This window comes from Hyla sarda, chromosome 7, assembly GCF_029499605.1.
Source record: "Hyla sarda isolate aHylSar1 chromosome 7, aHylSar1.hap1, whole genome shotgun sequence".
Taxonomy (NCBI): domain Eukaryota; kingdom Metazoa; phylum Chordata; class Amphibia; order Anura; family Hylidae; genus Hyla; species Hyla sarda.
The window spans coordinates 220,682,802-220,700,498 of NC_079195.1; the positions used below are offsets into that span (position 1 = coordinate 220,682,802).

The following is a 17,697-nucleotide window of genomic DNA, read 5'->3' on the forward strand; positions in this document are numbered from 1 at the left end:
TCACTTCTATAAAAAAATCTTAATCCTTCCAGTACATTTTAGGGGCTGTATACTAAAGAGAAATCCAAAAAAGAAATGCATTTCCTGTGATGTCCTGACCACAGTGCTCTCTGCTGACCTCTGCTGTCCATTTTAGAAGCATATGTTTGCTATGGGGATTTTCCCCAATTCCTAAAATGGACAGCAGGGGTCAGCAGACAGCACTGTGGTCAGGACATCACAGGAAATGCATTTCTTTTTTGGATTTCTCTATAGTATACAGCCCCTAAAAAGTACTGGAAGGATTAAGATTTTTTAATAGAAGTGATTTACAAATCTGTTAAACTTTCTGGCACCAGTTGATTAAATAAAAAAGTTTTCCACGGTATTACCCTTTTAATGGGGGGTCATCCAGGATTACAAACATATATCCAAAATCCAAAACACAGTGCCACACCAGGTTGGGTTTGGTATTGCAGCTCAGCTATATAAATTAAAGGGGTACTCCGGTGAAAACCTCTTTTCTTTTAAATCAACTGCTGGCAGAAAGTTAAACATATTTGTAAATTACTTCTATTAAAAAATCTTAATCCTTCCAGTACTTATTAGCTGCTGAATGCTACAGAGGAAATTTCTTTCTTTTTGGAACACTGATGACATCACGAACACAGTGCTCTCTGCTGACATCTCTGTCCATTTTAGCAACCATGCATAGCAGATGTATGCCAAGGGCAGCATGGTGGCTCAGTGGTTAGCGCTGCTGCCTTGCAGTGCCGGGGACTCGAGTTCAAATCCCACTAAGGACAACAATAAATAAAGTGTTATTTTTATTATAATGATGTCAGCAAAGAGAACTGTGGTCGTGATGTCATCAGAGAGCATTCCAAAAAGAAAAGAATTCCCTCTGTAGTATTCAGCAGCTAATAAGGACAGGAAGGATTAAGATTTTTTAATAGCAGTAATTTACAAATATGTTTAACTTTCTGCCACCAGTTGATTTAAAAGAAAAAAGGTTTTCACCGGAGTACCCCTTTAATGAAGCTAAGCTGCAATACCACACACAACCTGTGGACAGGTGTGGCACTGTTTTTTTTTATTTATTTGTTTTTTTTTTTTTAATTTAATTTATTTATTGATTTATTTTTCATTTAAAAGACAGCAGCAATGTTTTTTTTAACCCAGTATAACCAACCACCCCAGTTCTGGGCGGCAGCCATATTTGTTATCAACCAAAAAGTTTTTCTTTGTTTTTTTGGGGGGGGGGGGGGGGGGGGGGGGGGCGGGAGTTCTGTCTTTTTTAGGCCTACCCTTTCAGCCACCCCCTGACGTACGACCTATATCCCTAACACCACCCTATACATGTGAGATGACCCTACGGGGCTCTCCTCCTCATCTTAAAAAAATCGAACTTTATTAAACTGTATTAAGTCTACACATTTAAAGTGGTTTCCATAAGGCATACGTATCTATTTGTTTTATTATATATTTATATATATATATATGTGTATAAAAAAGGGAAATATTAATTCAGCGTAACATCTACATCTTTAATAAATACTTTCTTATCAATTTCTTCATAAGTTAAGAAAATATTCTTCTGTTTTGTAATCTTTTTTTTGTATAGAAGTCAAAATATGACTTGCGATTCCTTCTAGGTAATTTTTTTTAATGTTCTATATAAAAGGCATATACAATGTTGAGGCAGTGCTTAATGGCGTTTTTTTTTTCTTCTTTTTTTTACTTTTTTTTTTAATAGTTTTTCCAGGAACCAGAAGAGCAGCTCATGTGCTTCCGCGCTCTCGATACGGTAAAATCCGCCTTGGGAAGAAACGTTATTGGTTTTATAAAATTCGCACCAAAATGCTCAGCCTCAGGCTAATGGTTAAAACAAATACAATATCATAATAATTATTATTATTAGAATCCACATTAGGTTTCCTATGTATCTTGCGTCAACACGTTTCAGTCAATAGTCAACATTTATCCTACATTTGGCACTGAACTTTGCCATTGATCCAGCAATTGGCAAAAAAAAGAAAGAAAAAAAATGTCTTAGAAGAAGGAGATCTGTCTGATATCATTACCAATTATAAAAATATTTAGACAGTAAGCTCACGTTGAATTACAAGGTCCACTGTGGTTGGAAAGTTCTTCAGGAGCGAGACGGCCATCTCGTGCTCCATATGTACAAAGCTGTGTCCGTTCACCTGTAACGGAAAGAAAAATGTGTTAAATATAACAATGTTCTGTAACACAATTGTCCTTCTTTCTATCTCATATCTATCTATCTATCTATCCATCTCATATCTATCTATCTCATATCTATCTATCTGTCTCATATCTATCTATCTATCCATCTCATATCTATCTATCCATCTCATATCTATCTATCTCATATCTATCTATCTCATATCTATCTATCCATCTCATATCTATCTATCCATCTCATATCTATCCATCTCATATCTATCTATCTATCTCATATCTATCTATCTATCTATCTCATATCTATCTATCTATCTATCTATCTCATATCTATCTATCTCATATCTATCTATCTCATATCTATCTATCTCATATCTATCTCATATCTATCTCTCTCATATCTATCTCTCTCATATCTATCTATCTATCTATCTCATATCTATCTATCTATCTATCTATCTATCTCATATCTATCTATCCATCTCATATCTATCTATCCATCTCATATCTATCCATCTCATATCTATCTATCTCATATCTATCTATCTCATATCTATCTATCTATCTCATATCTATCTATCTATCTATCTATCTCATATCTATCTATCTATCTATCTCATATCTATCTATCTCATATCTATCTCATATCTATCTATCTCTCTCATATCTATCTATCTATCTCATATCTATCTATCTCATATCTATCTATCTCATATCTATCTATCCATCTCATATCTATCTATCCATCTCATATCTATCCATCTCATATCTATCTATCTATCTCATATCTATCTATCTATCTATCTCATATCTATCTATCTATCTATCTATCTCATATCTATCTATCTATCTATCTATCTATCTCATATCTATCTATCTCATATCTATCTCATATCTATCTCTCTCATATCTATCTATCTCATATCTATCTATCTATCTCATATCTATCTATCTATCTATCTCATATCTATCTATCCATCTCATATCTATCTATCCATCTCATATCTATCCATCTCATATCTATCTATCTATCTATCTATCTATCTATCTCATATCTATCTATCTCATATCTATCTCATATCTATCTCTCTCATATCTATCTATCTCTCTCATATCTATCTATCTCATCTCATATCTATCTATCTCATATCTATCTCATATCTATCTATCTATCTATCTATCTCATATCTATCTATCTATCTATCTATCATATATCTATCTATTTATCTATCTCATATCTATCTCATATCTATTTATCTATCTATCTATCTATCTATCCATCATATATCTATCATATATCTATCTATCTATCTATCTTTCTATCTATCTATCTATCTCATATCTATCTCAAGGCTGAGAAAGGCTGCATTGTAGCAGCTGAAACGTTGTCATGTGTTTCTAGATGGAATAAACGTTTTTCACCTCAACCACTTCTTTGGAGTGCCGCAGTTATCTTCTCGTGTTTGTATCCAGCCTTGGGGTCCCATGGCCAGGGGTTCCCCCTCTGACGTGCACCCAGCATCTACTCACCACCAGGAGTGCTGCTAACGTCTTTTGTTTTTGTATCTATCTATCATATCTATCTATCTATCTCATATCTATCTATCTCATATCTATCTATCTATCTATCTATCTCATATCTATCTATCTATCTATCTATTTCCTATCTATCTATCTATCTATCTATCTATCTATCTCATATCTATCTATCTCTTTCATATCTGTCTATCTCATATCTATCTATCTCATATCTATCTATCTACATTAGATGTTGGACACTAGGATATCTTTGCAGGAGTTGGGGAACTAAACTAATGGAAAATTAACTATTTTGGGGGCTAAACGATTGGACTTCAAAAAATAGTGCAGTAAACCATTGACTCCCGTCACTCTGGAGCACTGAGTCAATGGGCTCCATGGACTGTTTGAAGCACTAAATCATTGATATCCAGGGACTGTCTTGAGCCCTAAACCACTTAATTCCAGGGACTGTAGCGTAAAACCACTGGATTCCAGGGACTATCTAGAGCACTAAACTGGATTCAATTGACTTTCTGGAACAGTAAACTATTGGAATCCAGGGACTGTTGGGACAGTAAACCATTGATATCCAGGGACTGTCCGGAGCAATAAACCACCGGACTCCAGGGACTGTCTGGAGAAATAAACCACTGGACTCCAGGGACTGTCCGGAGCAATAAGCCACTGGACTCCAGGGACTGTCTGGAGCAATAAACCACTGGACTCCAGGGACTGTCTGGAGCAATAAACCACTGGACTCCAGGGACTGTCTGGAGCAATAAACCACTGGACTCCAGGGTCTGTCCGGAGCAATAAACCACTAGACTCCAGGGACTGTCTGAAGCAATAAACCACTGGACTCCAGGAACTGTATGGAGCACTAAACCACTAGACTCCAGGGACTGTTTGTAGCAATAAGCCACTGGACTCCAGGGACTGTTTGGAGCAATAAGCCACTGGACTCCAGGGACTGTCCGGAGCAATAAACCACTGGACTCCAGGGACTGTCTGGAGCAATAAACCACTGGACTCCAGGGTCTGTCCGGAGCAATAAACCACTAGACTCCAGGGACTGTCTGAAGCAATAAACCACTGGACTCCAGGAACTGTATGGAGCACTAAACCACTAGACTCCAGGGACTGTTTGTAGCAATAAGCCACTGGACTCCAGGGACTGTTTGGAGCAATAAGCCACTGGACTCCAGGGACTGTTTGAAGCAATAAACCACTGGATTCCAGGGACTGTCTGGAGCACTAACCACTGGACTCCAGGGACTGTTTGGAGCACTAACCACTGGACTCCAGGGACTGTCTGGATCAATAAACCACTGGACTCCAGGGACTGTCTGGAGCAATAAACCACCGGACTCCAGGGACTGTCCGGAGCAATAAACCACTGAACTCCAGGGACTGTCCGGAGCAATAAACCACTGGACTCCAGGGACTGTCCGGAGCAATAAACCACTGGACTCCAGGGACTGTATGAAGCAATACACCACTAGACTCCAGGGACTGTATGGAGCAATAAACCACTGGACTCCAGGGACTGTATGAAGCAATACACCATTAGACTCCAGGGACTGTATGGAGCAATAAACCACTGGACTCCAGGGACTATATAGAGCAATACACCACTAGACTCCAGGGACTGTATGGAGCAATACACCACTAGACTCCAGGGACTGTATGGAGCAATACACCACTAGACTCCAGGGACTGTATGGAGCAATACACCACTAGACTCCAGGGACTGTCCGGACCAATAAACCACTGGACTCCAGGGACTGTCCGGAGCAATAAACCACTGGACTCCAGGGACTGTCCGGACCAATAAACCACTGGACTCCAGGGACTGTCCGGAGCAATAAACCACTGGACTCCAGGGACTGTATGGAGCTATAAACCACTGGACTCCAGGGACTGTCCGGAGCAATAAACCACTGGACTCCAGGGACTGTCCGGAGCAATAAACCACTGGACTCCAGGGACTGTATGGAGCAATAAACCACTGGACTCCAGGGACTGTCCGGAGCAATAAACCACTGGACTCCAGGGACTGTATGGAGCAATAAACCACTGGACTCCAGGGACTGTCCGGAGCTATAAACCACTGGACTCCAGGGACTGTCCGGAGCAATAAACCACTGGACTCCAGGGACTGTATGGAGCAATAAACCACTGGACTCCAGGGACTGTATGGAGCAATAAACCACTGGACTCCAGGGACTGTCTGGACTGGTAAACTTGAAATAACTGGATACCGAGAGCAGAGTTTTATTACCAGTACAATTATATTCTATATAATACAATTCTATATAAAAGTTTGGAGGTGGAGCAAACTATCTGAGAAATTGCAACTAAATTCTAAATATTCTAATTACAGATTCACAATAATGAAATTAGCAGTATTATTTATAATGTATGCTGTGTGCATTGTATACACGACCCCGGAATATCCTCAAAGATAACAGTAGCCTGATAGCAATTGTGCATTAATGACAAATGTGTACAAGCAAGTCCTGGCCACCAGATGGCAGTAGTGATATTAAGGAATGACATATGTTGCCCATTATTTGTTTTAGAACTGACACCAGATTATTGGTCAAATTATTTATCTATCTATCTATCTATCTATCTATCTATCTATCTATCTATCTCATACAGTGGGGATCAAAAGTTTGGGCACCCCAGGTAAAAATTTGTATTAATGTGCATAAAGAAGCCAAGGAAAGATGAAACAATCTCCAAAAGGCATCAAATTACAGGTTAGACATTCTTATAATATGTCAACAAAAGTTACATTTTATTTCCATCATTTACACTTTCAAAATAACAGAAAACAAAAAATGGTGACTGCAAAAGTTTGGGCACCCTGCAAAATTTATAGCATGCACTGCCCCCTTTGCAAAGCTGAGACCTGCCAGTGTCATGGATTGTTCTCAATCATCATCTGGGAAGACCAGGTGATGTCAATCTCAAAGGTTTTAAATGCCCAGACTCATCTGACCTTGCCCCAACAATCAGCACCATGGGTTCTTCTAAGCAGTTGTCTAGAAATCTGAAACTGAAAATAGTTGACGCTCACAAAGCTGGAGAAGGCTATAAGAAGATAGCAAAACGTTTTCAGATGTCAATATCCTCTGTTCGGAATGTAATTAAGAAATGGCAGTCATCAGGAACAGTGGAAGTTAAAGCAAGATCTGGAAGACCAAGAAAAATATCAGACAGAACAGCTCGCAGGATTGTGAGAAAAACAATTCAAAACCCACGTTTGACTGCACAATCCCTCCAGAAAGATCTGGCAGACACTAGAGTTGTGGTACACTATTCCACTATAAAGAGATACTTGTACAAATATGGTCTTCATGGAAGAGTCATCAGAAGAAAACCTCTTCTACGTCCTCACCACAAAAATCAGCGTTTGAACTTTGCAAATGAACATATAGACAAGCCTGATGCATTTTGGAAACAAGTTCTGTGGACCGATGAGGTTAAAATTGAACTTTTTGGCCGGAATGAGCAAAAAGTACATTTGGAGAAGAAGGGGAACAGAATTTAATGAAAAGAACCTCTGTCCAACTGTTAAGCATGGGGGTGGCTCAATCATGCTTTGGGGTTGTATTGCAGCCAGTGGGACAGGGAACATCTCACGAGTAGAAGGAAAAATGAATTCAATAAAATTTCAGCAAATTTTGGATGCAAACTTGATGCCATCTGTGAAAAAGCTAAAGTTAAAGAGAGGATGGCTTCCACAAATGGATAATGATCCTAAACACACCTCGAAATCCACGGGAAATTACATCAAGAGGCGTAAACTGAAGGTTTTGCCATGGCCTTCACAATCTCCTGACCTCAACATAATTGAAAATCTATGGATAGACCTTAAAAGAGCAGTGCGTGACAGACAGCCCAGAAATCTCAAAGAACTGGAAGACTTTTGTAAGGAAGAATGGGAAAAGATACCTCAAACAAGGATTGATACTTGCCAAAGGGGGCAGTACAAGATATTAACTCTGCAGGGTGCCCAAACTTTTGCAGACGCCATTGTTTTGTTTTCTGTTATTTTGAAAGTGTAAATGATGGAAATAAAATCTAACTTTTATTGACATATTATAAGAATGTCTAATCTGTAATTTGATGCCTTTTGGAGATTTTTCCATCTTTCCTTGGCTTCTTTTTGCACATTATTACAAATTTTTATCTGGGGTGCCCAAACTTTTGATCCCCACTGTATATATCTATCTCATATATGTGTATTTATCTATCTATCCATCTATATCTCATATCTATCTATCTATCTATCTATCTATCTATCTATCTCATATCTATTACATCAATTACACTGGCAGCCTGCACAGGTAAATGGCAGATAAGTTTTAATGCTGATAAATGCAACTTATAAAATGTATAGACAATGGGCAGTGCCTGGTTTCCTCCAGATATGATGCTGTCCCCACCATGATCACTGTGGGGATGGTATTGGGCAGGTGATGGGCAGTGCCTTGTTTCCCCCAGACATGATGCTGCCCCCACCATGATCACTGTAGGGATGGTATTGGGCAGGTAATGGGCAGTACCTGGTTTCCCACCAGACATGATGCTGCCCCCACCATGATCACTGTAGGGATGATATTGGGCAGGAGATGGGCAGTGCCTGGTTTCCTCCAGACATGATGCTGTCCCCACCATGATCACTGTAGGGATGGTATTGGGCAGGTGATGGGCAGTACCTGGTTTCCCCCAGACATGATGCTGCCCCCACCATGATCACTGTAGGGATGGTATTGGGCAGGTGATGGGCAGTACTTGGTTTCCCCCAGACATGATGCTGCCCCCACCATGATCACTGTAGGGATGGTATTAGGCAGGTGATGGGCAGTATCTGGTTTCCCCCAGACATGATGCTGCCCCCACCATGATCACTGTAGGGATGGTATTAGGCAGGTGATGGGCAGTATCTGGTTTCCCCCAGACATGATACTGCCCCCACCATGATCACTGTAGGGATGGAATTGGGCAGGTGATGGGCAGTGCCTGGTTTCCTCCAGACATAATGCTGCCCCCACCATGATCACTGTAGGTATGGTATTGGGCAGGTGATGGGCAGTGCCTGGTTTCCTCCAGACATGATGCTGTCCCCACCATGATCACTGTAGGGATGGTATTGGGCAGGTGATGGGCAGTGCCTTGTTTCCCCCAGACATGATGCTGCCCCCACCATGATCACTGTAGGGATGGTATTGGGCAGGTAATGGGCAGTACCTGGTTTCCCACCAGACATGATGCTGCCCCCACCATGATCACTGTAGGGATGATATTGGGCAGGAGATGGGCAGTGCCTGGTTTCCTCCAGACATGATGCTGTCCCCACCATGATCACTGTAGGGATGGTATTGGGCAGGTGATGGGCAGTACTTGGTTTCCCCCAGACATGATGCTGCCCCCACCATGATCACTGTAGGGATGGTATTGGGCAGGTGATGGGCAGTACTTGGTTTCCCCCAGACATGATGCCGCCCCCACCATGATCACTGTAGGGATGGTATTGGGCAGGTGATGGGCAGAACCTGGTTTCCCCCAGACATGATGCCGCCCCCACCATGATCACTGTAGGGATGGTATTGGGCAGGTGATGGGCAGTACCTGGTTTCCTCCAGACAAGATGCTGCCCCCACCATGATCACTGTAGGGATGGTATTGGGCAGGTGATGGGCAGTACTTGGTTTCCCCCAGACATGATGCCGCCCCCACCATGATCACTGTAGGGATGGTATTGGGCAGGTGATGGGCAATACCTGGTTTCCCCCAGACATGATGCTGCCCCCACCATGATCACTGTAGGGATGGTATTGGGCAGGTGATGGGCAGTGCCTGGTTTCCTCCAGACACGATGCTGCCCCCACCATGATTACTGTAGGGATGGTATTGGGCAGGTGATGGGCAGTGCCCGGTTTCCTCCAGACATGATGCTGCCCCCACCATACTTCACTGTTGGGATGGTATTGGGCAGGTGATGGGTAGTGCCTGGTTTCCCCCAGACATGATGCTGACCCCACCATGATCACTGTAGGGATGGTATTGGGCAGGTGATGGGCAGTGCCTGGTTTCCTCCAGACACGATGCTGCCCCCACCATGATTACTGTAGGGATGGTATTGGGCAGGTGATGGGCAGTGCCCGGTTTCCTCCAGACACGATGCTGCCCCCACCATGATTACTGTACGGATGGTATTGGGCAGGTGATGGGCAGTGCCCGGTTTCCTCCAGACATGATGCTGCCCCCACCATACTTCACTGTAGGGATGGTATTGGGCAGGTGATGGGCAGTGCCTGGTTTCCTCCAGACATGATGCTGCCCCCACCATGATCACTGTAGGGATGGTATTGGGCAGGTGATGGGCAGTGCCTGGTTTCCCCCAGACATGATGCTGCCCCCACCATGATCACTGTAGGGATGGTATTGGGCAGGTGATGGGCAGTTAGATCTCTTAGAATTGAGGCCAGAAAGTTGAATCTTGGTTTCATCAGTCCAGATTGTCAGAGTTTTGTAGATGCTTTCTCTTGGTCTCCTCTCTTACCAAGACTCTTCTCGCCTGATTACTTTGTATGGTGGGCGGCAGCTCTAGGAAGAGTCCTGGTTATTCCAAACATCTTCCATGTAAGAACTAAGGAAGCCACTCTGCTCTTGAGAACTTTTAGTGAGGAAAAAATGTTTTTGTCCCTGTCTCCACCTCCACACAATTCTGTCTCTGAGCTCTACAGGCAGTTCTTTCCTTCTCGTGGCTTTGTTTTTGCTCTGATAAGCATTGTCAGCTGTTAGACCTTATGCAGACAGGGCTGTGTCTTTCCAAATCATGTCCAAGTGTCATAGCAAAGGGTCTTAATACTTATGTCCATGCTAATTTTTTCTTTTTTTTCTCTAATAAATTTGATATTGAAATTCTAATTGTCTACATAATATACATTATCCGGCATTATTCCAGACATAAAAAAACGTGAAAAAAGTTAAAGGCTCTATAGACGTTTTGAATGTATTGTATCTAATTTGGGGGACCCCCTCCTGACCCACTTACCTAGTTCCTCTTACTATGTGGGGCATCACAATAGGCAGAACCTAAGAAGTTTGGCAGAGATGAATGAGATGTCTTCATGGCCGTCCAGGCCAGATGGAGAAAGAAAGGAATGACTCCATAACAATGCTCCTTGTGAATCGCGGGATAGAACTGTTCTGTAATTACACAGTCTGCAGTACAGCTTGTATCTTCTGCTATATGGTCACTATGGAGGGAATATTGGCTCATGTGTACTGGTGTTTATTTAGTATCAGTATGGTAGTATTATCCAGTAACTATATGGTAGTATTATCCGGTCACTATGTGGTAGTATTATCCAGTCACTATGTGGTAGTATTATCCGGTCACTATGTGGTGGTATTATACGGTCACTATGTGGTAGTATTATCCAGTCACTATGTGGTGGTATTATCCAGTCACTATGTGGTGATATTATCCAGTCACTATGTGGTGGTATTATCCAGTCACTATGTGGTAGTATTATCCGGTCACTATGTGGTAGTATTATCTGGTCACTATGTGATGGTTTTATCCAGTCACTATGTGGTAGTATTATCTAGTCACAATGTGGTGGTATTATCCAGTCACTATGTGGTGGTATTATACGGTCACTATGTGGTGGTATTATCCAGTCACTGTGTGGTAGTATTATCCAGTCACTGTGTGGTGGTATTATCCCGTCACTGTGCGGTGGTATTATCCAGTCACTGTGCGGTGGTATTATCCAGTCACTGTGCGGTGGAATTATCCTGTCACTGTGCGGCGGAATTATCCAGTCACTGTACCGTGGTATTATCCAGTCACTGTGCGGTGGTATTATCCAGTCACTGTGCAGTGGTATTATCCAGTCACTGTGCAGTGGTATTATCCAGTCACTATGCGGTGGTATTATCCAGTCCCTTTACAGTGGTATTATCCAGTCACTGTGCGGTGGTATTATCCAGTCACTTTACGGTGGTATTATCCAGTCACTGTGCGGTGGTATTATCCAGTCACTGTGCGGTGGTATTATCCAGTCACTGTGCGGTGGTATTATCCAGTCACTGTGCGGTGGTATTATCCAGTCACTGTGCGGTGGTATTATCCAATCACTGTACGGTAGTATTATCCAGTCACTGTGCGGTGGTATTATCCAGTCACTGTGCGGTGGTATTATCCAGTCACTGTGCGGTGGTATTATCCAATCACTGTACGGTAGTATTATCCATTCACTGTGCGGTGGTATTATCCAGTCACTGTGCGGTGGTATTATCCAATCACTGTGCGGTGGAATTATCCAGTCACTGTGCGGTGGTATTATCCAATCACTGTACGGTAGTATTATCCATTCACTGTGCGGTGGTATTATCCAGTCACTGTGCGGTGGTATTATCCAATCACTGTGCGGTGGAATTATCCAGTCACTGTGCGGTGGTATTATCCAGTCACTGCGCGGTGGTATTATCCAATCACTGTACGGTAGTATTATCCATTCACTGTGCGGTGGTATTATCCAATCACTGTACGGTAGTATTATCCAGTCACTGTGCGGTGGTATTATCCAATCACTATACGGTAGTATTATCCAGTCACTAGTAATATGTGGTTCTGGGGTGGAGATATTTAGAGAAACATTTTTAAACCCCATCTCTCGAGAAACTCCTGCATGCGCCAGTGGTGAGCGGTGATGCAGACCTTGCCTTGCCCCCTGGTGCTGCCAACCCATGCTACGCCACTGCCACAGCTATCCTCATAGAGACAATAACCTGGTCCAACAACATGAAGCGAGTAATTACGTCTAAGTAACCGAGAGTGGAGGTAGAGTAAGATAAGGATGACAGCATTACATCCAGGGCTCAAGTCCTGCAGGAGCGCGTGGGAACTGAGTTCCTGCACTTTTTCCACAGCAGGAACACTGTTCCCATTAGCAGGAGTCCTGCAGGACCATCCCTTGAGTGAAAATCTTGAATTGGATTTCCCACACTTTTTTTCCCCCCGGGACTTGACCCCTGATAACATCCAATATGGCGCATTATGTACTTGATCAGAGAGAGACGTCTCCCTCTTGTCCTTGTCCCTACACTATTCTTCCTGCTATTGCTATGGATGACAGATGCTAAAGTTTGGCGTCTATCACAGTTATCTTTTAGTGGATACTTCTATAGCAGTGTTTCCCAACCGGGGTGCCTCCAGCTGTTGCAAAACTACAACTCCCAGCATGCCCGGACAGCCTTTGGCTGTCCGGGCATGCTGGGAGTTGTAGTTTTGCAACAACTGGAGGCACCCCAGTTGGGAAACACCATTCATTTCGTGAACGCAGAAATGTTATTAGATCATGTGATTCTTGAGACAATAAATTGCCCTGTCTTGCTTAGGCCTTTTTTTTATGTGAGATTCTGGACTACTGGATGCTGCACTAAAGAAATTTTAAAGGAGTAGTGCGGTAAGGGGGCCCCAAAGCGGCCATTCCGGCCCCTGCAGGAAGCCATGGCCGACACGCCACCATTTATGTATCTCCATAGGATACATGGAGCGGGCGTGTTGGACGCCACTCTGTGTGGGGGGGGGGGGGGGGGGGGGGGGTCAGCACACCCCCTTCCAGCAGACTGCTGGGACCCCCTTCAGGAAATGGATAAGTTATGTTTCACTACAGAATTCCTTTAATTTTATTCTATTTTTTAAAAGGGACAGTAGGCTTTAAATCTATATGAAAAAAAGTTAAAAAAAATAATAATAATCATTAAAAATATGAAAAAATAAAATATATAATAGTAATTATAATGAAAAAATCTATTATTTAAAGGGACAATAGGCTTTAAATCTATATGAAAAAAAGTTACAAAAAATAAATAATAATAATCATTAAAAAACATGAAAAAATTAAAAAATATATAATAATAATAATAATAATGAAAAAATCTATCATTTAAAGGCACAATAGGCTTTAAAGGGGTACTCCACTGGAAAAAAAAAATGTTTAAATCAACTGGTGCCAGAAACTTAAACAGATTTGTAAATTACTTCTATTAAAAAAAATCTTAATCCTTCCAATACTTATCAGCTGCTGTATGTTTCAGAGGAAGTTCTTTTCTTTCTGTATTTCCTTTCTGTCTGCTCTCTGCTGACATCTCTGTCCATGTCAGGAACTGTCCAGAGCAGGAACAAATCCCCGTAGCAAACCTGTCCTGCTCCTGGACACTTCCTAAAAGGGTCAGAGGTGTCAGCAGAGAGCACTGTGGTCAGACAGAAAGGAAATTAAAAAAGAAAAGAACTTCCTGTGGAGCATAGAGCAGCTGATAAGTACTGGAAAGATTGGGATTTTTTAAAAAGAAGTCATTTACAAATCTGTTTACCTTTCTGGCACCAGTTGATTTAAAAAAAAAAAAAAATGTTTTTCAGGGGAGTACCCCTTTAAATCTATATGGAAAAAAAAAATTGACAAAGAAATTCTGACATAGCGGGCACCAAATTAGATGGGATATTTACGCTTCCTATACGTTCTCCGGCTGCCAAGAAGCTGAGGAGCTCCGGACGGTTGTTTAATGGCTGTAAACTAATTTAATATGCGTTTCTGCTAAGCATAATTGGCAGAATAACATCGTCCGCTCAGATACTGCGGAGGAACCTTCTGCCGCGCGCTCATTTGCATACAGTATTTTACTGTATAAACAGAGACGGGCATTGGCCTTAGGAAACGGCGCAGCTTTCGGGGGGTAAGACGCGCTGTTCAGCCTTGAAGGTCGCGCTTATTTTACGGTTCACCTGCGCAACAAAAAAATATCGCACTGATATTGATGGAGAGAACTTTTTTCTAAAGGAAATAATGAGCTCAGACGTAAAGTCGGTCGTCTCAGCTTAAATGTTATTTTCACGTAACCTTGACACATTTCAATAGGAACGCCATCAGTCAGGCACGTTACCTAGCAACTAAAACCCTCGCACCGTCTTGTTTTGTGGAGATTTATAAAGCCGGAACACTTACTGTGTTTACTAAAAAAAGATTAACCCCTTCTGGGGTCTCCTGGCAACAACCAATCAGAATTCCTTAGTAGTGAGTGTAACTTAAAAGAACTCTTCACGTTTTAATGCTTCTTAGGTAGAACATTCTGATGAAGTTCATATTATTTCTTTATCAGGGTTGTTGGAGCATCATTTTTTTTTCTAATACAGAGCTCCAAATCCCCCGCATACATGATATCATAAATTATTACATTTCTGGCTGCCAAAAGTCACCACTAGAGGGAGCTCAGGACTCGATAATGAAGCAGGTAACAGGAATTGTGTCACATGACTATGCAGGGGATGTGGAGCTCTGTCCCATATTAAGATATATAAGGAAATTAATCAGCAAAGAACTTTGAATCCATACACATAATGGGGGAGATTTATCAAAACCTGTGCAGAGGAAGAGTGGTGCAGTTGCCCATAGCAACCAATCACATTGCTTCTTTCATTTTCCACAGGCCTCTAAAGAGGCCTGTGGAAAATGAAAGAAGCAATCTGATTGGTTGCTATGGGCAACTACACCACTCTTCCTCTGCACAGGTTTTGATAAATCTCCCCAAATATCTATATCTCTTTAAGTATCTATCTCATAGCTTTCTATCTATTTATATTCTCCTGTTTATGTATCTATCTACTTACCTCTGTTTACTAATATCTATCTCTATCCCAATATGAGGTTGGTGGAGATTTCATTAATTCTTTCAATCAGTCCGGATTTCTTGCTCCCCTCTATACATAATCATATTACTGGCCAGAATGGAGAATGAAAGGAGATATCTCATGGATAAAAACGTATATCCCCTATTCACAGGATAGGGGATAAGTTTTAGATCGTGGAAGGCCCGAGTGCGGGGGGCCCCCACGCGATCTCCTGTATGGAGCCCCGGCTCTCTGCTGGAGTGGCGCGTCACGCCCCTCGTCCGAAGGGGGAGCCGCAACGCCCCCTCCATATATCTCTTTGGGAAAGGTGTTCGGCAATCTTCGGCTCTACCATAGAGATATTTGGAGGGGACAAGGGTTGTGACGCACCGCTCCAGGGGAGGGCCGGGGCTCCATACAGGAGACTGTGGGGAGCCCCAGCGCCCGGACTATACTGTGGATAGGGGATACGTTTTTATCCATGAGACCACTCCTTTAGGGGGTACTAAGCCCCTAGAACTCTTATCCCCTATTCAAAGGATAGGTGATACCCCCCCCCCCCACGATCTCCGTGCAGCACCCGGCATTCTGAACAGTATATTTAGAACTCAGGGTTCCAGAAGCGGCGTTCGTGATGTCACCCCCCCCCCCCCCAATGCAGGAACCCTGCATTGTAAACATACTGTTAAGAACGCCGGATGCTGCAGGGAGATCGTGGGGGGTTCGATTGGCAGGGCCCCTGCTATCAGACATCATATCCCCAATACTTTGGATAGGGGATAAAATGTATTTTTGGGGAACCTGTCACTAACTCTTTGCTGTCCAAACCGCCAGCAGCATAAAACTGGTGCAGGCATCACCCGTCCGGGACGCTGTGATTTTATATGAGATGCCCAGGCTTTTCAGAGTAATCATATTTTTAAAATGCTGCTGGGACCTGGGTAAGTAGTCATTAGGGCAGGTTAGTAGTCAATAGGACGAGACTCTAGCAGTGTAATTATATGGAGAGACACATCACTCAAGCCAACCGGGCTGGGAGCAGCCGCCGGGAATCCGCCCTAATGATTACTTACCCTAGTACTGACTATTTACCGTGGTAATAACTACTTACCCTAGTACTGACTATTTACCGTGGTAATGACTACTTATCCTAGTACTGACTATTTACCGTGGTAATGACTACTTATCCTAGTACTGACTATTTACAGTGGTAATGACTACTTACCCTAGTACTGACTATTTACTGTGGTAATGACTACTTACCCTAGTACTGACTATTTACCGTGGTAATGACTACTTACCCTAGTACTGACTATTTACCGTGGTAATGACTACTTACCCTAGTACTGACTATTTACCGTGGTAATGACTACTTACCCTAGTACTGACTATTTACCGTGGTAATGACTACTTACCCTAGTACTGACTATTTACCGTGGTAATGACTACTTACCCTTTTAATGACTACTTATCCTGACAACATTAAACTATGACTACTCTAAAACATCCGAGTGTCTCAGACTAAATCATAGTGTCCTGGCGATGCCTGCACCTGTTTTATGCTGCCCGCGGTTAAGACAGGATAGAACTGGTGACAGGTTCCCTTTCCACAAAATCCAGGATGATTGTGTTAGGTCTAAGGCCACAAAGTGCCAGAAACTGCTGATATATTGGAACATTCCTGAATCAACTCAGGATACAATATTACATTAGGTACTTTCCATTTATTCATAGAGTTCATACTTTAGAGACCCCGGCACAAAGTATTGGGCACACACCCTTTCTCTAACCTATTTATACAGTATGAAAGATAGTAACACTGTACAGGAATCAAATAATACCGTACAGTACCGAAATAGTAACACTGCAGGGAACCAAATAATACTGTACAGTACCCAAATAGTTACATCATACAGGAACCAAATAATACCATACAATAAACAAATAGTAACAACATACAGGAACCAAATAATACCATACAGTACCCAAATAGTAACATCATACAGGAACCAAGTAAAAATACACAGTACCGAAATAGTAACACTGTGCAGGGAACCAAATAATACTGTACAGTACCCAAATAGTAACATCATACAGGAGCAAAATAATACCATACAGTACCCAAATAGTAACATCATACAGGAACCAAGTAAAAATACACAGTACCGAAATAGTAACACTGTGCAGGGAACCAAATAATACCATACAATAAACAAATAGTAACAACATACAAGAACCAAATAATACCATACAATAAACAAATAGTAACAACATACAAGAACCAAATAATACCATAC

At 42.2% G+C, this 17,697-nt stretch overlaps 1 protein-coding gene across 7 annotated transcripts in view; it reads right to left on the reverse strand.

The window, feature by feature from the left end:
* Positions 1-17,697, reverse strand: part of LRRC7 (leucine rich repeat containing 7) — a 262,845-nt gene that overhangs the window by 12,682 nt on the left and 232,466 nt on the right. For 5 of the 7 annotated variants that reach the window (XM_056532755.1, XM_056532754.1, XM_056532753.1 and 2 more), the window contains 2 exons: positions 2,096-2,186; positions 1,267-1,797 (listed from right to left, as the gene is read on the reverse strand). In XM_056532755.1, the coding sequence (XP_056388730.1) occupies positions 1,688-1,797; positions 2,096-2,186 (201 nt within the window). In that variant the 3' untranslated portion in view covers positions 1,267-1,687. Of the gene's footprint in view, positions 1-1,266; positions 2,187-17,697 lie in introns of those variants that run through there. The other 2 variants (XM_056532752.1, XM_056532756.1) reach the window with 2 other exon arrangements.